This window comes from Macrotis lagotis, chromosome X, assembly GCF_037893015.1.
Source record: "Macrotis lagotis isolate mMagLag1 chromosome X, bilby.v1.9.chrom.fasta, whole genome shotgun sequence".
NCBI classification, from domain to species: domain Eukaryota; kingdom Metazoa; phylum Chordata; class Mammalia; order Peramelemorphia; family Peramelidae; genus Macrotis; species Macrotis lagotis.
In genome coordinates, this window is record NC_133666.1 from 541,974,420 (window position 1) to 541,997,580 (window position 23,161).

The 23,161-nt window shown below is 34.6% G+C and overlaps 1 protein-coding gene across 4 annotated transcripts in view; it reads left to right on the plus strand.

Annotated features, from left to right (window-relative positions):
- DECR1 (2,4-dienoyl-CoA reductase 1) overlaps positions 1-23,161 on the plus strand; it is a 275,997-nt gene that overhangs the window by 7,699 nt on the left and 245,137 nt on the right. For all 4 annotated transcript variants that reach the window (XM_074199932.1, XM_074199930.1, XM_074199934.1 and 1 more), the window contains exons 2-5: positions 4,645-4,847; positions 6,049-6,106; positions 8,781-8,867; positions 15,168-15,315. In XM_074199932.1, the coding sequence (XP_074056033.1) occupies positions 4,645-4,847; positions 6,049-6,106; positions 8,781-8,867; positions 15,168-15,315 (496 nt within the window). The remainder of the gene's footprint in view (positions 1-4,644; positions 4,848-6,048; positions 6,107-8,780; positions 8,868-15,167; positions 15,316-23,161) is intronic.

Below are 23,161 nucleotides of genomic sequence, written 5' to 3' on the forward strand. Positions count from 1 at the left end.
TCTTGATTTTGGACAAATCAGTTCATATTTTTGAGCCTCAGTTTCCTAGTATGAAAATGAAAGAATTGGACTACATAATCTTTAAAATCCCTTTTAACTCTAAATCTGTGATTCTGTTTGCTTTGTCTCTTCCCTCCCCCCAAATAAATATCTCTGAACACACACAGATCAGGTCTAGTTAGACTGACCTTCAAAAGATAATTTTTCTCTAGTTGACTCATTTTCCCCAAGTAACCTTTATGCAATGTAAAGTTCTAATTATATTATACTTATATCTAGGTTTCACCAAATGTGGGAAAGAGGGTTGCAGCTCCCAATCAATTAAGGTAACAAGTAAGAAGGATATGATAACCTTTATTTCAAAATAGAAAATTCAGAAGATGGAACCATAGGAGTCCACAAACCACTGTAGTGATGCCCTAATTATTTCAAAAACCTCTTGGCTTCCTTGGGAAGGGAGATGAACTTGGAGTTGCCATCAGGGCAAGTCTTTGACATTGTAGAGGAAGGAGTCTGTACATCCATTCCTAGTCTTAAGGTGCCACCCTTTGGTTTGGATTCATTTTATATGCCATATATACTTTGGGGCTGATGAACCAACAATCTCCTTCCCAAATGATCTGTGCAGTCACTAGTTTTGTGAATACTGTTCAGAAATTAAATGGGTGATTTTTATTTTCTGCAGAGCACAATGTATCAGGAATTTCCTTATTTCTTTTTAGAAGGTTGAATCCCTGATTTCTCAAACTTGGTAATGCTAGACTTGAGGTGGCTCAAGAGGCAACCCTCAAAGTTGTTACCTTCCTTCCTTTCTCCCACCACCTTTTTTTTTTTTTGGTTTCTACAAGGCAGTGGGGTTAAATTATTTGGCCATGATCACTCAGCTGGGTAATTATTAAGTTTCTGTGACTGGATTTGAACTCCAGGATTGGTGCTCTATCCACTGATGCCACCTAGCTGCCCCAGTACCTTCCTTTCAATCAAGGTGGACAATCCTATATCTCTCTGGTTTTGCCAGGGAATTTTTTTGGTAGGAAATCTCTTGTTCTGGCTTTTGAACCATCTTTTCATTTGAGAAAGTCTACTTTTAGTATCTTTTCCTTCAGTACACATAGCAAACACAAGCAAAAGTTTGTCCCCAAAACTACCATGTCCAATTTTTGAAGTTTAGAGAATGATTTCCCTTTATGCAGGCCAGATCTGGACTTTTACATGTTGGTTGGTATCCTGAAAGGGGAAGACCTGAAAAGAAAGGCTAAACCAGTGAGTTAATTTACTTAACTCTTGAATCCTGATCAAGTCTCCTGATCTCTCAGCTAGGCAACTGTGGGCAAGCTCAAACTTTCTAATCAGTCAAGAAACAAAAATTAAGAATGTGCTATAAACTAATCCTTGTTCTGAAGCCTGGGGAAAAAAAAAGAAAGAAATCCTAGGGAGCTTCCTGAAATCAACACCATTAAATAACCATGTACATATATATAGATAGGTCCCTCTTAATGCAAATGCAGATACCATATAAAGTGACACTATTATTCAGATTCTCATTGCATATTTCCACTGGTCTGGAAAGTTATCACAATTTACATAATTATACATAATTATATTGGATATAAATTATATCACAATTTACATAATTAGTCAAGTGCAGTCTCACATGCCTAAATTCATTATTAGTCCTAATCTGGACCTAGTTGAATAAGGTATATGCAGAGTAGATACCAGAGTAGGGAGGAAGAACTGGAAAGACCTCCTGTAAACAAAGGTTCACTCATGTTTTATAATCTTATCAAGTTTATTGGGAATTTTTCAAATTGCCATAGAATTATACTTTTTTTTTAAAAGTCTTTTTCTCTCCCCCCCTTTAATAAATAGTGAATAGCACTAATAGAAAATTGTGACTCTTTGTGAAGGAGCTAAAGATGCAAATGACTCTAAATAGTATGATGAAAACTGAACAGTCTTATTTGGTCTCAAACTTTAGCATGCTCATTTTTTCATTTTCATTTTAATTTTTTTGTATACAGATATATCTTCCAAGAAAACCATTTGTGCTGAGAATTATATTCATTTCTCTGATTTAAATTTTCCTTCCTCCTGCCCTCCACTCTTCATGCAAGGCAGATCATTCTTCACCAGTTAGTGATACCATTCTGTCCTTTGATCTCTACCAGATTGATTCCACTATCATCTCACTTTCCTTGAATCTCTGTTTTTATTGGCTGCTTCCTAATTACAAACAGGCACATGTCTCTTCCATCCTCAAAAAACCCACATTTGATCTGTGATAATATATTTTTCTTTCTTTTCCTGGCTAAATTCCTTGAGAAGGCTATCTACATTGGGTGCCTCCACTTTGTCCATCACTCTCTTAATTCTGTACAGTTTGCCTTCTGACTTTGTCATTCAATCAAAACTGCTTTCTCCAGAATTGTTTTGGGTCAGATTTTTGGCATAAATGGTCCTTGCTGAGAAGACATTGAGCTTTGGGGCCTGATAGTAGATAAAGATCTTGTCTGGAGACCCAGTTTATATCTAAGGAGGCATGGGGAAAAACTGACTTTTTAATGAATTCAGATGCTGTAAGTAATATATCTAATAACAATGAAGAGCAGTTCAATGGATAGTTTTATTGGCAAAAGGCAGAGAAGAGGGGTAGGGAGAGAAAGGAAGAGGAAGAAGAGACTTAAAATACAACTCAGACATACAAGCTAATAGAATAAAACTCATGTAAGGACTGTACTACATTGGAGGGAACAGAGGCATATATACATTCAGCTGAGAAGGCTTGTTCCCATCAGAATGTCATACACCTGGGAAGGGGGAATGTATACTCTAAAATATCCTTCCTAGAGTGGGTTGCGTAAACCCTGATTTTGGTGACTGTCTGCAAATGGCTGATTTGTATGACAAAGTTCTGGACCCACAGGGTGGGGAGGGGTATTGAGTGTGGGGTTGAGGTACAGGTACAGAGAGGAAAGGCAAGTTGGTGGTTGGCAAGACATTTTTAGATATAGAGTAGTATCAACCTTAAAAATATTAAGTATTTTTCTATGCCTAGATTCTATAAACTATAGCCTTAAGGGAAGAATGCCATGGTGGTCTAAAGATCACCAGTCCTATGACACTGATATTTCTTAATTACCAAATCTAATGGCCTTTTTTTTTTTAAATCAATGTTCATTCCTTGGCACTGCTTATTTCTTTATCTTAATACGCTCTTCTCTTTAGGTTTTCATCTCTATCTTCAGGTTCTCTTATTCCTATTCTTGTTGAGGATATTACCAGTATTCACAGTGATCTGGATCCTCTCATAGGACTGATGTGGGGGAATCTACAAAGTTCCTGATGGATGGAGCATTCCTATCCTATGCAGAAGAGTAGCTGGAGGATTACTCTACTTATCTCATGAAATTTGAGAGAAATGGAGATTTATTAAATTATGACCCCAAAAAGAAATTTTGATGTGCTCTTTTAATACATCTCTAGCTAATTACAGCCAATTGGAAATTATAAGGATCTTGTATTACAATTATTACAAGATTTGAAAATTTAATTCCTTGTTCAAGTTAAAACTTTCTGGACTTTTCTTATTTTTGAACATAGTAGAACAATGTTATATATTACAAATTTATTGGCCAGAGGAATATAAAATTTATAATCTATATTGATATTCCTAATTATCTACTTTGTTTATTTCACTGTAATGAAGAAAAGGAGCAGCTAGGTGTGCAGCGGATAAGACATTGGATTGGGAGTGAGGACGATTTATCTTTCAGAATTCAAATTTGCCCTCAGACATGAGCTGTTTGACCCTGTTCAGGTCACTTAACCGTGTTTGCCTTAGTTTCCTAATTTGTAAAGTGAACTGAAGAAAGTGGCAAACCATTCCTATATCCTTTGTTACAAAAAGTCAGAAATAACTGAACCTCAAAGGAAGAAAAGAGTGAGATATTAAATTATATAATTTAGAGCTAAAAACTTAGGGATTATATATTTATAGATTCATAGTATTATTATAGAATCATAGAATTTAGAGATTATTTAGTCTATCCTGTGTATTTTAACCCAAAGAACAAATTGGTATAATGGATAGAATGGTAGGCTTACAGAAAGGAAGATGATTTCAAATCCTGGTCCAGAAACTTACCAGGTATGATGCTTGGGAAGTCAATTAACACTCTGTTTCATAGTTTCCTCATCTGTAAATGACAATAATAAGGGTAATTGTGAGGATCAAATGAGAAATCCAAGTGAAGCATTCTTTAAAACTTTAAAGTGTTATTTAAATCTTAGCTATTATTATTATATATTATTCTATGACTCAAATCTAGATTTTCTGACTCCCAAATTATTCAAACCAGTTTTGGAGTTAAATTGTTTTAAGGAAAATTAATATTTCTGTTCTATAATTTTATCAAATTATATGACAATAGAAATAAATAACATTTCACTGAAGTTACTGGGAATACAAAAGAAATTTAGGATTATATTTGTGTTCATTATAAAACATAGCAAAGTTTTAAAGGTAAGTAATTTTAAAGGTAAGTAATTTATAATTTTGTGCATTTGTGTAGTTCTCTGTATATAAACATGATTTGTCATTCATCATTTTTTCATTCATTTTTATTGCTTTTTCTCTTTAAGTTTTTCAGATGTGGAGCAAAAGCATTATTCAAAAACAGTGATTTGGAACGATCTAAATACTTTGAACCTCTTAAAAAAGTGATGTTACCACCTAATAGTTTTCAAGGAAAAGTGGTCTTCATTACAGGTGGAGGTACTGGTATTGGGAAAGGAATGACCTCTGTTTTCTCCAGTTTGGGTGCAACCTGCGTGATAGCGAGTCGGTAATGACTTAAATAAAATCCTTTAATTTAGTAATGAAAATTTGTTTTTTCTGATTCTTGTATCAACACAATTAGCAGATACTAGGTTAAATAATGTTTTAAATTTATTTGGTTCCATTAAAATTTAGACTATAATTAGGTTATTTGCCTAAAATTATTTTAGGAAAATTGTGGGTTGAGATGGAGAGAATGGTGTGTATGAAATTGAGAATATGTAATAATTTGCATTTGTATGGAATTTTGATGTTGGCAAAGAAATTTCCTCAACAGCAACCCCACACACATCCTATTTATCAGCAAAATTGAAAAAAAGTTGTTTTAATAAATTGTCCTACCTTCAATGACAATAATTAATTCTTCACAGGTTGATAGTCTTCTATCCAGGGTTTTGTAAATTAAACCACCATTTTCAAAGAAATTGACAACTATTGTAGCAATATTTGTCTTGATAAATGCTAGCGTGGCAATAATAAAAATGCAGGGGAAATGTATATAGGAGAATATAGATTTACTTACTATGGACATCTCATGAATAAAATAGTAATTATAATGAAATTATTTAGTGTTTAAGATTTGAGAAGGGTTCCAGCACAGAAAAAGATGTTGGAGCTCAGCTTTTTAGAGGGGTTAAATCATCTTTAAATCTAAAAAATACACATAAAATACACACACATATATAATATATATGTATATGTATATATATATATAAAATCTTATGCTATCTTAAAGGGGCATTAAACCTCAGAAGCTCTTTTTTATAGACCTCAGACTGTGAATTGGTTAGTTTTCTGTGCTTTAGGCCTATAAAATTTGGTCTAAAACCTGTTCCTGTGGCTTATTATTATTTCCCATTAAAGTTCATTTTGAAAATGAGAAAGGTATAAATAAATGACCTTTAGTAACTCATTTTGGATCTAGCTATAAGATGCCTTAACAACAATTGGTTTAAAACAGTAATATTCAACACATTAGCACATGTAGACCAAAAAAAGCATAAAAGGCTTTCAGGTTTTAAATTTGACATTTTTAGTGAATTCAGTCAAATTAAGTGGTTTCAATAGCGATAGTGTTTTCTTTATTCTCTTCCTCCATCTTAATAGTCTGCATTTTTTAGAAAAAAAAGTTATCCAAAAGAAAAGAAAGCTTTATAATATGTAAAACTTTTTAAAACTCACTTAGAATATCACCATTTTGTTTCTAGGAATATTGATGTTTTGAAAACTACTGCAGAAGAAATTTCTTCTCAAACAGGAAATAAGGTATTTTTCAGAGAAACATACACAAATTTTGTTTTGATTTAAATTAGATGGTTGAAATATTATTTTTAAAATAATATTTTGATCCTTATTGTTTGTTTTTTCATACAGTTCTATGATTTCTTCAATGTAGGGAACACTCTGTATTGAATTCTTGGGGACAACCTTATAAGGTAACAGAAAGGTTTAGTGACTTGCCCAATATATATATAACCAACATTAGAAGCATAGGAATAAATAGGATTTTCCTTAAAATGATAAGCAGTAGCTATTTAAAACCATCAGCAAGCATTATATATAATGGGGATAAACTAGAAGCATTCACAATAAGATCGGGGTAAAACAAGGTTGTCTTTTATCACCACCATTATTCATATTGTATTAGAAATGTTATCTTTGATTATAAGAAAAAGAAATTGAAGTAATCAGAATAGGCAATGAGGAAACAAATCTCTCACTCTTTGCAGATGTTATGTTGGTATACTTAGATAACCCTAGAAAACCATCTAAAAACTACTTGAAATAATTAACAATTAACAAAGTAGCGGATATAAAATAAATTCACATAATCACCTGCATTTCCATATATGACCAAAAAAGTTCAACAGCAAGAGATAGAAAGAGAAATTCCATTTAAAGTAACTGAGGACAGCATGAAATACCTGGAATCAACTCCCAAGATAACCCTGAAACTATATGGATACAATTTTCACACAAATAAACACTTTTCACACAATTAAAGTATGAATCTAAACAACTGGAAAAATTCAATTGCTCTTAGATAGGCTGAGATAATATAATAGAAATGATAATTTTACCTAAATTAAATTACTTATTTAGTGCCATACTTAATCAAAGTACCAAAAAACTATTTTACAGAACTAGAAAAAAATTGTAACAAAATGCATCTGGAGGAATAAAAGGTCAAGAATATAGAGAGAATTAATGAAAAAATGCAAAGAAAAGTGGCCTGGATCTAGAATTATATTATAAAGTGGCAGTCATTAAAACTGTCTGGAACTGAATAAGAAATAGAGAAGTGGATCAGTGGAATAGATTGGGTACAAAGGAAACAGTATTAAATTACTATAGTAATCTACTCTTTGATAAACCTAAAGACTCTAACTTCTGGGATAAGAACTCATTATTTGACAAAAAATGTCTGGGAAAACTTGAAAATAGGATAGCAAAAACTAGGAAGAGACTAACATCTCATACCCTATGGCATAATAAGCTCAAAATGGGTACAGCATTTAGACATAAAGTGTGATATCACAGACCAATTAAGAGAACAAGGAATAATCTATCTGTTAGATATATGGAGAGAGGAGAAATTTATGACCAAATAAGAAATAGAGAAAATCATAAATTGCAAAATAGATAATTTTGAACATTAGAGTTTTTGCACAAACAAAACCAATGCAAAAAGTTGGAAACAATTTTCTCAGCTAGTGTTTCTGAGAAAGGACTTATTTCTCAAATATATAGCAAACTGAGTCAAAAAGATAAGAACACTAGTCATTTTCCAATTGATATATTGTCAAAAGATAAGAACAAGTGGTTTTTAGATGAAAAATTAAAGTCATTTATAGTCATATGAAAAATGCATTAAATCATTATTAATTAGAGAAATGCAAATTGAAGCAATTCTGAGGAACCATATCATACTTATCAGATTGTCTAAGATGACAAAAAGGGAAAATGACCAATATTGGAGAAGATATGGGAAAACTGATATATTAATTTATTGTTGGTAGAGTTGTGAACTGATCCAACCGTTCTGGAGAGTAATTTGGAGCTATGCCCAAAGGACAATAAAACTATGCATACCCTTTGATCCATTAATACCACTGCTAGGTCTGTATCCCAAAGAAATCATAAAAAAGGGGGAAAGACCCACATATACAGAAATATTTATAGCAACTCTTATTGTAGTGGCAAAAAATTGGAAATTAAGGGGATGCCCATCAACTGGGGAATGACTGAACAAGTTATGGAATATGGATGTATTGGAGTACTAGTGTTCTGTAAGAATTCATGAATAAACAGACTTTAGAAAAGCCTGGAAGACTTGCTCAAACTGATGCTGAGTGAAGTGAGCAGAATCAGGATAACACTGAACACATTAACAGCAACACTGTGAGATGATCAACTATGATACTTTAATGATTAAGGACAATCCTGAGAAGCTTGTTATGGAAAATGACATCCATAACCAGAAAAAAAAAGCTGTGGAGTCTGAACACAGGGAAAAGTATACTATGTTCATTTAAAAACTTCCTTTTTTTGTTTTTTCTTTCTTTCTCATGGCTTTTCCCCCCTTAGTTCTAATTCATTTTTTTCTCAACATGATTATTATGGAAATATGTTAAAGGCAACTGTACATGTCCAATTTATACCAGATTGTTCGCTGCCATGGGGAGTGGGAAGAAGAGGGAAGGTGATTAAAAAAAGTGGAACTCAAAAGTTTGCAAAAGAATAGATGCTGAAAACTATCCTTGCATTTAATTGTTAAAAAAAAGACAGTATGTCAAAGGTGAAACTAGAGCACAGTCCTTTCCAGGGAGATTGTCCTCCTCTTCACTATACTATTCTCCTTTTCCCTTATTAGTTTAGGATAGTGTCATGTTGTCATCTTATAAAACTGAACTTTCGGTTGTTTTTTTTTTTTTTACAGGTGCATGCAATCCAGTGTGATGTGAGGAATCCTGAGATGGTTAAAAATGCTGTCTCTGAATTAATCAAAGTAGCAGGACATCCTAATGTAAGTACAAGAGTAGGAATGCCACAAAAGTTTTAGTGCATTAGATGGCAAGAATGCTTCACAAAGTGACCATTGTAATCTAAAACTTACTTTCTGAAGCTCTGAAAAACTTTGTTTCCAGGGGTTAACTATGAAAAGAAGAGTGTTAAAGTAAGAAGCAAACTTTCTTTTTATCATGAAAGCCTGAAACCATCCCTGTAAATTAATCATCTTTTGAGTTCAATGTTTACTGTTATTTGTAATAATTATTTCTTTTTTGACTAACCATGAATTCAGTGGCAAAGGGGAGTCCCAAAGATGCAAATCCCTTTACTGAGGCAGATTGGGACCTGCTTTGCAATTTATAGTTTTGACTGGGACAGTGAGGAGTGGAGAGAATTGTCTAGCATGGCCAGTCTGTATCAATGATAGATTTTGAACCCAGGTGTTCATGACTGTGAGACTGACTCTTTATCCACTGTGGCTTTGTCTATTTATAATCATAGTTGACTTTTCATATAGCACTTTGATATTTGCAAGGCCCTGAAGATAGATGCTGTTATTTTCCCATTTTATAAATGAAGAAAATGAGACTCTAAAGGATTTAGTGGACTATATATAGACACGCATCTAATAAGCATCTAAACAGGATTCAAATAATAACATTTATGTAGTAGTTTTTATGTATTAGACACCATACTAAATGTTTTACTAAATTATTTCATTTGATCCTAACAATAACCTCGTAGTTGAGGAAACTGAGGCAAGTGGGGGTTAAAGTGACCTGCCCAGAGTCACACAGCTTGCAAATTTCTGAGGCTGGATGTGAACCCCAGTCTGTTGTTCTCTTATCTTGTGCCACAATAGCTGCTCTTAACTATATGTCCCAATACCCTATTCATTCAGCCATGCTCGTATAAAACTATGTGCAAAATATAGATGTTGGAGATGCAGCAAAGATGAAAAAATGCTAGTCACAGAATGATAGATCTACATTCAGAAGGGTTATCCAGTCATCCAGCCCAGTTCCCTCAATTTACAAATGAGGAAATTAAGATCCAAGGTCTTTAAGTGACTTGTTTAGGCTTACAGTTTTAATATACATGTTTGAACACAGGCCTGCTGACCGTCCCTCAAGATACATCACTAAAGATCTGTGTTTTTCCTACCTCAGGAGTCCTTTAAATTGGAAGCATTTCCAATAATAATGCAAGATATATAGAAATCTATGTATCCTGGTGGCACGATTTTTGTTATAAAATAAATTATGCTTAACTCTTGACTTGAGTGGTTCAGCAGTAGGGAGCTGCAGTTTTATAGGTATGGATATTCCTTCTACTCTGTGAAGAGTGTAATCCTTAGACATCTGAGTAGACTATCTTTGAGAGATGCAATAGTCAAAACCAAATCCTTCACTGAAGCAAATTGGGTAATAAACCTCTCTGAGTTTAGCTCCATGTATCCTTAGTCAACAGTTACAGAGAATATCTCTTATCCATACTCAGGGTCTTCCCACATTGGTTGGACCTTCAAAATACACTTTCCATAAGAAATGTCTGCTAATACATCACCTGGAAGCAATGGGTTCTACAACAATATGGACAGGTAGAAAGCTAGGTTCCTACTTAATGTGTTCATTAATTTGATTTAAAGAAAGTTTTTGTTAAAAAAATCTCTATATCCAAAAATAGGGAGGGCAAAATTGTAGTTGGGGGATCATATAGTAGATGCATAAACACTAAACTAAAAACCATGATTATTTAAATATCATAAGTATCACATAGATATAAAGGGCAGTCAGCTAGGAGATTTACTGAATAGAGTACTTGACCTGGATTCAGGAAGATCTGAATTCAAATCTAGCCTCAGATATTTACTAACTATATGATCTTGGTCAAATCATTTAAACTCTATGTGCCTTACTTTCTATTTCTGCAAAATGGGGATAATAGTAATTATTCAAGTTTGTTATAAAATAAAGTGAGATAATATTTGTAAAGTGCTTCATAAACCTTAAAGTGCTGTATAAATTCTATATATTATTAATATTACTGCTATTACTTCAGAAACCATCCAGTCCACCCCAAATGTTGATGCCCCATCAACATCTCAAATTCAGTATGCCCAAAATAAATCCAATTAAACTTAGCTGTCCTTGAGGCCTCTCTCTTTCTGTTAAGCATACCACATTTATCTGTCATCCATGTTTATACTCAATTCTTTTTATTTTCATTCTTAGCTCCTCTCTTTCTGTCTCCTTCCCTCATATGCAATCATTTGCTACATCTTAACAAAGTATATCCTTATAGCATCTCTTATATTCATCGTATCATCTCCATTCATCTTACCACAATTCAAGTTCAGATCTTCATCAGGCTTTTGTTGAACTATCTTGGTGGTCTCCTCCTTGATATTTGGTCTGCTTGCTTATAGTCTAGCTTCTCTCTAATTCATTGTCTACATATTTACCAAAATAATGTCCTCAATACAACAGCCCTGATGGGTATATTCATTAGTCAGACTCTAAGACCAGTTGTATTCCAAGGTAAAGGGAATATAAATAGTCCTGGGGTGGCTAGGTGGCATAGTGGATAAAGCACCGGCCTTGGAGTCGAGAGTACCTGGATTCAAATCTGGTCTCAGACACTTAATAATTACCTAGCTGTGTGGCCTTGGGTAAGCCACAGTCCTAGGCCAGAAGCTTACTAGTCCAACATTATCATCCTTGCAGTTAGGCCTTATTTTCAGCACAGTAATTGGGTTACCATCTGATTCCCTTATGCCTGAATTCCTGCTTTAGTTCTCAGCAGGGTAAAACTAGTGTCCTGGAGACTGGGTTTCATATTTCTCTTTCCCCTCTAGTCCTTTTCAGTTCTGCCCTGGAATGACAGAATCCATGGCTACGTCTTCATTTTTGTGCTTTTTGTTGTCTACACCTGATGTTTGTTTTAAATTCTTCTCATTGCTGATAATATTCTAGTGAGGACTATCTGGCCTTCGAGTTCTAGCTGTTCTTGGTCTGGTCTATCCCACTGCCCCTGGGCCCCAGTTATAACAATTTACTCCTTCATTTTTCCTTTTGAAGAAAAAAAAGACAAACACAAAGAACATATTACCTTCCTTTTTTGTCTTATTTCAAACACCAAGCCACTGTTAAATAGCAGCCAAAGTACAGTTTGTCAGATTTTTCTAATGGAGGTCCTGATTTGCCATTTGGAAATCTAACAAAAAATATCTAATGCACTGTTTTGTAAAATTAAAAATATGCACACATTAAAATGTTATTATATTTTACTTATTCAAATAAGTTGCTGAGTTTTAGTATCATATCAGTATCATATCACATCAGGTATTACACTCAATAGTAATACAATACTATTGCAAATCAAGCACAAAATTTTTGATGACTCCAAAAGTAATGGAACCTTTTTGTATATGATGAAAAAAATTTAATAGGGAAAATAGGAGAACTGGAGAATCATCATAGCTAATAAAACAAGTCAAAATGCTCCAATAAGAAAGTTATTTGAAGGAGGAAGAGTAGTAATTGAGCAACTGGAAAAGCATAAAAATAAAATTTTAAATCATAGAAGACAGAATGGATAGGAAATGTAACATTCTGTTTTGGAAAAAAGCAAATAAATTATCAGACTCCAATGGCTCCCAAGGCAGCCCATTTCACTTCTAGGTTGTACCATTCATTGTTAGAAAGTTTTTTTGACATCAAATTTGGCCTTTTTGTAACTTCCACCATTGTTCCTGATTCTGCTCTCTGGAGCCAAAAAAACCCAAATCTAACTTCTTCCCATAATAACCTTTCAAATAATGAAGACATCTATCATATCCCCCTTTGAGTTTTCTCATTCAAGTCCTGCCACCTAAGCATGCCCAGGCTCTGTTCATGCCCTTTTCTTTTTCCTACATTTTTATTATCATGTGACTGTTAGCTCCTCAATCTACATATGTATTCCTAATTTAGCCCTTGAGCTGCATTTCTTTATCAAGCATCTTTACATGCTTCATCACCATCTTACTCATTTCCATTTGCCTACAACAAAACCAAACCATTCCCCCAAACTTGATTGTCCTTCAATTGTTTCTGTTTCTATTGCATACTATAATAGTCCTGACTCATTCTTAACTCTCTCACTGTCTGTCATCTCTCATATCCAGTTATTAAAACATCTCTTGCATCCATCTTTTCTTCTTTACTTATCTAGTCACCATTCAAATTCAGGTCTTCATCAGGTTTTCCATAGAGTATCTTGGGGATCTCCTTTTTGTCTCCTTCTAGATTATTCCCTCTCCAAAATTTGTTCTCTATGTATCTGCTCAAAAAATCTTCCCAAGTTGGAAGTTTTACCACATCACTCCATTGCTCAAAAAATTTTAGGGTCTCCCTCTTGCCTCTAAGGTAAAATACCATATGAGAAAAATTCAACAAAAGTCAACTGTGACAAGTTTTCTTCAATCAGAATAGCATTTTATTAACAGGATATGAACCTGATAATAAAATGGGTGGATAGATGCCTCATTTAAGCTCATTTAAGGCACAGTTCCCTTTTAGAAACAGAACAAAGAACAAAATAGAGTAGGTGAGGAAATAATGTAGTTGGTTATAAGGTTGGCATCATCATAGGAGTGAGGATATGATTGATTATATTGCTGAGGTATGGGGGACAGTATGATTGGTTGAAAGTTGGGAATTAGGGAGAGCATTGACTCCTCTTTCCATTCACTAACTAAAATTATTCATTGTGTAAGTCCACCTGCAAGGTTAGAGATAGTCGACCAGATTTTTTTGAATAACAAACCAGACATCCTTGAAGGATAGTTTGGCATTGTAAAGATACACTAGACTTCCTAGTGTCCACCTGATGGATTTCCTTTTTTTTCCTTGCAAGGCAATGGGGTTAAGTGTCTGAGGTCGGATTTGAACTCAGGTCCTCCTGACTCCAGGGCTGGTGCTCTATCCACTGTACCACCAAGCTGTCCTTCTGATGGATTTCTTTGAAGCTAAAATAGAGACAGAGGCAGGCATGTGCTTAATGTATGCAGTCAACTCAGTTTGTGAGGGTTGTATTTGAGGCAAAAATACGTAAATTCAGCTGTTTTGTTTATGAAAATAACTGGAATCATACAGAAATATAACATAGGTCAGTGAGCAAGTATTAATATTTGTTTCATTTTTTCATTTTTTTAAACTTTTCATAAGGGGAAGTTCTGCCTTCTCTGCTCCCTCTGACCTCACTTCTCTGGACTTAGCCTACTGAAGCTCAGGACCCCTGAACTCAAATGATCACTAGCTTCAGAATCCCCTGTATTGAGAATGATAAGCATCATTCTGAGCCCAATTTGATTTAATTAGTTTAGTTAAAATTTAACAGCTAGTTAGGTACTAAGAAATCAGGTTAGGTAATTTTTTTTGTCAAAATGAATAAACTCACTTAATGAATGAACAAGATCAGTAAATGTGTAATTAGTACTATTGTTAATATGAATACCATTAATTATAAAAATGATATACATTGAATGAATAATATTAAATACTTAGAGGAGACTGAAATTGTGAATAATTAATGCTGTGTATTTTTAACAAAAACAATATCATTTGAAAGCCTGATAACTCAATTACTTTTAATAGGATTGTGAAATAAGAATACTAGTTATCTAGTTATCCTGGGGATTATTATTCAACTTAGATGATTCATGGTATTTTGTGAAGCCAAGGGAGACACTTAGTTTAGCTCATTAAAAGACTGGAAGTTTCCCCTTTCTCTGCCTTCCCCTACTCCTCACCATCTTTCTCCTAAATACATCTTGGTATGTCAGAGATAAAGTAAAACAAACTGAAACCTGTAGACCCTATGGATAACTGAGCAGAATGTTTCACAAGCATTTTACCTGCTAAGATTTTCATCAAGAAACATAAGATAAAATAATATATAAAATACAGTTTCAGGTAATAGCTTTCCAGTGGCCTTTCATGGAAACTCAGTGATTCATGAGGCCTCTCTTGAGGGGCCTTGAAATAAATTTTGAATATGCTTAATCCATGTTTGTTACTTTACTTCCAGATTCCTCTCCAATACTGAACTAGGGATTATGATTCAGAGCCTTGGGGGAAATAAAAAGATTCTCATAGTTTCAAAAACTTAAAAAATCTATAGTAAAGAATATAGCTACATTGTTTCTTGTCAGACAATGAGTTTCAAAAGTTGATTAAATCATCTAGAAAAATTACATGAAAAATTAAAGCACTTGAAAGAAAATGTTTTACCTACCCCCATTAACTTTTTTTTTGTATTTTTGATTTGTTAGGTTGTAATAAACAATGCAGCAGGGAATTTTATCTCTCCTTTTGAACGTCTCTCTTCTAATGCCTGGAAAACTATAACTGATATAGTTCTAAATGGCACTGCCTTTGTCACCTTGGAAATTGGAAAGGAGCTAATCAAAGCAAAGAAAGGTATTTTGAATCATTGCTAAACATTAAAACTATCACATATATATATACACACACACACACACACACACACACACACACACACACTCAATTTACTCAAATGAATTTGCCATTTCCTTAATTCTGTAATTCAGGAATGTACATCCCAACTTAATCATTCCTGCCCAACTTATTGATTCTTGCTTAAGTTCCCCTAAAAATTTGCTACAACACATCCACCAAACATGTGGGAGTCCTTCTTCATTTTTATCCCAGTATCATAAGGGATACAGTACTTTGGCTATCACCTGTCAACCCTTTGTCCTACCTTGTGATCAAGATCATCTTTTCTTCTTATCATATAGTTTCTTGTTAACATTCTTTCCTTCTATTCTTCAGAGTTCTTTGTTCATTATGCTGCTTGGTCCATAGAAACCTACACTTTAGGTTAGAAACCTATATTTTTAATATAGGATTTGATTTTTTTCTTATAATTTAATTTTTATTAAATTGAATTGAAATTCTAGGTCACTTGTAAAACTACATTAGACATGATTGATTTCTATTTTTAAGTTTTTTTAAGTTTTATAGTTCAGTCATAGGTAGTATGAACAAAATAATTTTTAAATTTTTTCAGTTAAAAATAAATTTTCTCTTCCTTCTCTCCCCTTCTCCCCTCTTCAATTGACAAGCTGAATTTGAAAAACTCATTGTGTTGACTGGAATCATATTCAGCAGTCATATAGGATTAGTGAGGCTGAGTCCAGGAGTGGGGGTAGAGCTGGGCAAGGAGCCCACTTCTAGACTGAACGTCACAGGGATGAAAATTCTAGGAGTCACTGATTAGTTGAAGTGGACCAAGATCTGAAAACTGTGATCAGAAGCAAGTCTGAGGTCTGGAAGTGAGACAGTTCTACAAGGTGAGCAGGAACAAAAAGATGGAGGAAGTGAACACAGGAAGCAATCTGGAAACCCAGGTAGGCAGGTAGGTCAGAAGAAGAGCATCCCCGCTCCCATTCAGAGGTCATCATTATTTGCCCTAGAGATTTTTTTTCTATTTCCTACCAGGAACAGAAAGTAGTCCTGGTTCTGGACATCCTGAAGCTGTGCTCAGGATGTCTTTGATGCTGACTGAAGCAGGCAGCTGGGGTTACAGGTCCTAGACCAACCTTCCTGCTGCCTCCAGTCTCCCACCTCCAGCTGCCTACTAGACATGGTGAACTAGATGTCACATAGATGTCTTTAGCTCTGGATGTCCTCTCTTTCTGCCCAAGCCCTGACCTCCTTCTTTCTTGTTGCTCTCTAGTGCACCACCATCTTCCCAGTCACCAAACTCACAAGCTAAGTGTCATCTTTGACTTCCTTATTCTTCTTACTCTCTTCCATACAATCTGTGGCCAAATCATTTCAATTTCACCTTTGTAACATTTTCGCCATCTTCCTCATTTTCTCTTTGACTTGCCACCATCATGGTACATCCTGATGTGCATCATGCTTGGACTGCCACAAAAGCCTTGTCTCCTTGCCTGAAATTCCCCACTATAATTCATTCTCCACTCAGATGTAAAAGTGATTTTCTTAAACTGTACAACTGATCATGCGCTTTCAATATTTAATCATCTCCAATAGTTTCCTATTACCTTCAGAAACAAATATAATATTGTTTGACTTGGGGATACATGGAAAGACAAGAGACAGTCCTTCACTCTCATCAGCTAATGGGAGAGAAAGCAAATGAAAAGCTATGTACAAACAAGATATACACAAGATAATTTGGAGATAATCAGCACAGGGAAATTGCTAGCATTAAGGAGGATCAGGAAAGACTTCTTGCAGAAGGTGGGCTTTCATAAACTGACCCCCTCTTACCTTTTCCAGTCTTTGTACTCTTTAGTCCTTCCACATACCCAGTAGTCCAGTGACTCTGGTCTCTTTGCTATTGCTTGTAGAAATCACTTTGATTTAGGACACTTATTTTCCCTAGCTGTCTCCCCCGAGGGAGAGGCAGTTCTTTCCATATCATCTTGGCCTCATGGTTTCCCTGACTTCCTTTGAGTCTCAGCTAAAAATCTACTTTCTGCAAAAAGCCTTTTCTGGGCTTCCTTAATGCTTGTGGCTTTCCTTTGCTGATGGTCTTCAAATTATCCTGTACACATCTTGTTTGTATATAGCTTTTTGCTTGTTTTCTCTTCCATTAGATTGTGAGAGGGCAGGGGCAGTCTCTTGCCTTTCTAAGTATGTCTAGTACTTAGGACAGCACCTGGAACATAATATAAGCTTGTTGACACTATATGTCTAAATTACATTAATGTAAAATAAGCAATTACAACCTGAGAGAGAGAGATTAACAGTTGTCTAAGATGCTAGTACTGTAGTCATAAGGACCAATAAATTACTAGAACCACTAGGAAGAATTTAAGAAACAAAACATTAAAACATTATTCAGTACTTTTTAAAGCCAAGATACAGTCACACCTGAAATAATATCCATATATAATGCTTTTAAAAAATTATTTATTCTTATTTTGTACAAATAATATTTTTATACATTAATAAAATACATTTAATAAAATATTAAGAGTAAACATAATACCCTTCCCACAAAAAATATAGACCCACATGAGCGCTAAAGTAAATGGGAGAGAAAAAAATTAAAATTAAAATTAAAAAATAATAGTAATAATTATAGGTATGGCCAGGTGGCGCAGTGGATGGAGTACCAGCCCTGGAGCTAGGAGTACCCGAGCCCAAATCCGGCCCCATACACCCAACAATACCCAGCTGTGTGATCCTATGGAAACCACCCCAACCTCATTGCCCTTCAAAAAACAAAAAAAGACCCAAAATAAAATAAAATGATGATAATAATAATAATGATAATAATAATAATAATAATAATAATGATAATAATAATAATAGTAGGGGTGGCCGGGTGGCAGACAGAGCACTGGCCCTTGAGCCAAGAGCATCTGGGTCCAAAAACGTCCTCAGACACTCAACAATCACCCAGCTATGCGGCCCCCAGGCAGGCCACCCAGCCCCATTTGTCCTGCAACCCCCCCCCCAAATAATAATAAAAAATGTGCTTCAGCCTGTGTTCCAACACCACCAGCTCTGTTGTGGGTGGATCACATTCTTTATGATAAATCCATCACAAAAGTTACTTCCATATTTTTCCACCATTGCCATTGATGATCGCAACTCCCTACATTCGTACTTCTCCACTACCATGTACTATATTTTCTCTCTCCTTCCACTCTTGTCTCTGCTATAGGGTAGCTGAGTGGTGCAGCAGACAGATCCCCAGCCCTGGGGACAAGAGGCCCCAAGCCCACATACCACCTCTTAGGCCCAGCATCCACCTGACCCTATGGTCCTGGACAGGCCTTCCAATCCCAGCCCCTTGCAAGAAGTAAAAAAAGAAAATGTGTTATATCTAACCACTCTCCCCTCATGGTCTATCCTTTCCTCCATCACTCACATCCCCCCTTCCCCCTGTCCCCCTTCTCTCCTTCTTACTACAGATGTCTATACCCAATTGAGTATATATGCTGTTTCATCTCCTAGCCACCTCTGATGAGAGCAAAGATTCCCTCATTTCCCCTTGCCTTCCCCCCTTCCATGTCATTGCAATAGCTCATTGTAATAAAGAAAAACCTTATTATATGAAATATCTTAGCCTATTCCTCCTTTCCTTTTTCTTTCTCACATTACATTTCCCTTTTATCTATTGACTCCATTTTTATACCACATTATATCTTCAAATTCAGCTTTCTCCTGTGCTTCATCTATAAAAGCTCCTTCTACCAGCTCTATTAAATGAGAAGGTTCATATGAGTATTATCAGTATCATTTTTCTATACAGGAATACCAGGGCACTGGGAGCCGCGGCTCATAGCAGCAGGCGAGTTTCCTGACCTACACCAGGCATATATAATGCTAAAGAAAGATCTAACTAAATCCAGTTCCATAAACAGATATTAAGTGTAGCCCTATTTATAAGGCACAGTTCAGAAAAGATCTAAAGAAAGATAATTAAAATTACTGAAGGAATAGAAAGATCAAAAGTAGCTCTTTTAATTTAGCAAGACAAAGACTAAGAAGAGATATGATTAAATGTCTAAAAATCCTGAAAATCATTGACTTTTTCATTTAACTCTGGAATTTTAGAAATAGAGAACTTCTCTTATAGGTTTAAAAATGAAAATTGAAGACAAAAGGAAGAATGACTTTATACTTTAGTGGTTAATGATTTGTAGTTGATTACTTCAAGAAAGAGTTATTATCTAAAAAGAGGTTCAAAAAGTATTTAGGTACATATTCATGATACAAATTCATAAAAGCTATTGTTAATGACATTGGTGGGGAGGATGTTCCCCTACCTTTTAAGATCAAGATTATGAATATCAAATATTCCCTTCCTCCTTCATGCTTTCTTCTTCTCTGTCCCTTCCTTTTATCCCTCCCTTTGTCTTCCCTCTTTCTCTTCTTTGCTCCTTTCCTCCCTTCCTCTTATGCCTCCTTCCCTCCTTCCCTTCCTTTTTTCTCTTTTACTTCCTTCCATATTGTCTTATTCCCTCCTTCTTTTCTTCCTTCCTTCCTCTTTCATTGGCAAAGAGTGTGGAAAAATAAATTTGATGTTCATGTATGACCAAAGTCCAATTTTCTTTTAGGATACAGGATCTCATATTTTATTAAAAAACCCAAAACATTGATCTGTTGACCTCATTATAGTCTAACTGTGTTTGTGCTTCAATGCTTCATTTCATTCTTCAATTATTTTGGCCTAGTTTACACTTGTTCTGCTTTCATGATATCTTCTTGTGACTATCCCTACAAATTGCATTTACCCATAGTCTTTCACAAATAGTTTTTGGCACCATCATCAAAGACATAATATTGAACTGGATTATTGATTGAATATTGAGCTAGATTATTGATTGGATCCAGTAAAACATATCTTTTATTTTTATATTACTTATATTTTTTATTTTTATATTAACTTCAGATTATTTAACATTTAAATGAAAACATGTCATTGATATATCAGGATTCTTTAAAATTAAACTTCTCTGGGTTATGCATTATTAAAACAAGACTTGTATTTTCTTTTTTGTTTTTTTTTTTGCCCTTTATCACAGATATTAAGACTAATAAGTATGACCTCCTACTTGATCTTAGAGGCTTTCTGCTATAATTTGTTAATTTAATTTGGTACATTGGTACAAACTAGATTAAATTTTCCCTCTCACGTTCTGCTACTAATTTACTTTGGAAAGATGAATTTTATCTATATATGCTACTTCATTTTTGTGAATAATTTCATTATTTTATATGGGCATATTGTACAATTTACTTTTTAAAGTTTGTTTTATCTCTTAATCATATGCAAGAATAATTTTTAGCAGGTTTTTTTTTAGGTTCACATTCTCTCCTTTCCTTCCCAACCTTGAGAAAGCAGGGAATTTGAAATAGGTTATACATATGCAGTTATACATTATTTGTGAAAGAAAATACAGAGAAATGAAAACCTCAAAAAATAAAGTTAAAGACTATTAGTTCTTTCTCTGGAGATAGAAAACATTTTCCATCTTAAGTTATTCAGAATTGTCTAGGATCATTATATTACTAACAATAGTTAAGTCCTTCACTGTTGATCATGCTACAGTATTGTTTCCATGTACGATGTTCTCCTGGTTCTGATCATTTCACTTTGCCTCCGTTTATGTAAGCCTTTCCAGGTTTTCCTGACAGCATCCTGCTCATCATTTCTTATAGTACAACAGTACTCTATCATAGTCAATTTGTTCAGCCATTCCCTAGTTAATGGGCATCCCTTAATTTCCAATTTTTTGCCGCCTTAAGAAGAGCCACTATAAATATTTTTGCACATATGGGTCCTTTCCCATTTTTATTTATTTGTTATACAAACCTAGGAGTGGTATTGCTGGGTCAAAAGGTATGCATGGTTTTATTGCCCTTTTCACATAATTCCAAATTGCTCTCCTGAGTGGTTAGATAAGTTTACAGTTCCACCAATAGTGCCTTAAAGCCTCAATTTTCCTATGTCCCCCTCCAACATTGGTCATTTTCCTTTTCTGTCAGATTAGCCAGCTATATAAGTGTGAGGTGGTACCTCAGAGTTGTTTTAATTTGCATTTCTCTGATCAGTATTTTTTTAAAATATTTTTTCATATTATTCTAGATAACTTTGATTTCTTTGTTTGAAAGTTGCCTCTTCATATCTTTTATCAGTTGGAATTGACTCTTACTCAAATTTTTTTTATAAATTTGACTCATTTTCTATATATTTAAAATTTGAGGCCTGTATCTTCTCTCTAAATATGTTTTTCCTCCTGTTTATCCTATTCTCTCTTTTCACCAGATCATCCTCAAAAGTGTTTTGCTTTTGGCTGCTGCCTCCCTCAATCTACCCTCCTTTCTATCTGCCTCTTTATCCCTTCTCTTATTCCTTTCTCCTCCTACTTTCCTATAAGGTGAGATAAATTTATGTAATCAACTGAATGTATATATATTTTTTCCTCTTTAATTTAATTCTCTACTTCCCCCATCTTTCCCCTGCACTGTAAAAGCTCTTTCAAATTGCTTTTATGAGATAATTTAGTTCCACTTGATGATGCAGTGGATAGAATACTGACCTTGGAATCAGAAGAATGAGAATTTGAATTCAGTCTCAGACGTTTGATACTAACTGTGTGACCTTGGACAAGTCACTTTACCCTGATTGCCTTGCCTCCAGAGTCATCTCCAGTCATCCTGATTCATATCTGGCTACTGGATCCAGATGACTCTGGAGGAGAAAGTGAGGCTGGTAACTAAACACAGCACCCCCTGCACTCCTATTTATGTGCTTGGCATGATGTCATCTCCCTGATATCATGGTCTTCTTCAAGAATGAAGGACAAACATCATCATCATCATCATCATCATGTGAAATAATTTGCTTTGTTCTCTCACTTTCCCATTCTTCTAGGGCCTTCCGCTTCCATATCATCTAATTTCATTTTTCTTTTAGCTGTCTTAGCATCATACTATCACTCCCTCTTGTCTATGTATACTCCTTAATGACAGAGTTCTTGTCACACCATGATATTTGAATTGTTTCTTTCTGGCTGCTTCCATTATTTTCTCCTTGACTTGAGAGCCTTGTAATTTGTCTATATTCCTTAGAGTTTTGATTTTATGATCTCTTTCAGGAGGTGATCTTTCCCTTTCTATTTTACCTTTTGGTTCTAGAATACTAGGGAATTTTTCCTTGATAATTTCTTGAGACAAGGTGTTTAAGCTCTTTTTCTGATCTTGGATTCCAGGGAATCCAGTAATTCTTAAATTATCTCTCCTGGCTCTCTTCTCCAGGTTAGTTGTTTTTCCAATGAGATATTTCACATAATCTATCTTTTTATAAAAAATTTTATTTTGTTTTCTTGTTTCTTGATATCTTATCATTTCGCTTCTACTCGCCAAATTCTAATTTTTAAGAATTTTTTAAAGTGAGTTATTTTGGCCAGTTCTACTTTTTTGTACATCTTAATCCATGTGTCAAGTTCTGCTTTTTAAGAAGTTCTTCTCTTCGTTTAATTTTTGCATATCTTTTTCCATTTGGGCAATTCTTTTTAAGAAGTTCTTCTCTTCATTGGATTTTTTCTGCCTCTTCTATCATTTGACCTATTCTGTTTTTAAGGTGTTATTTTCTTCACTATTTTTTGTGATGTTTGTATGTATTTGTGTATGCATGCATGTGTGTGCACCCATGTGCCTCTTTTACCAAGGTGTTGACTTTTTTGTGATTTTTTTGTATTACTCATTCCTTCCCCAATTTTGTCTCCACCTCTTTTATTTTATTTTTTAA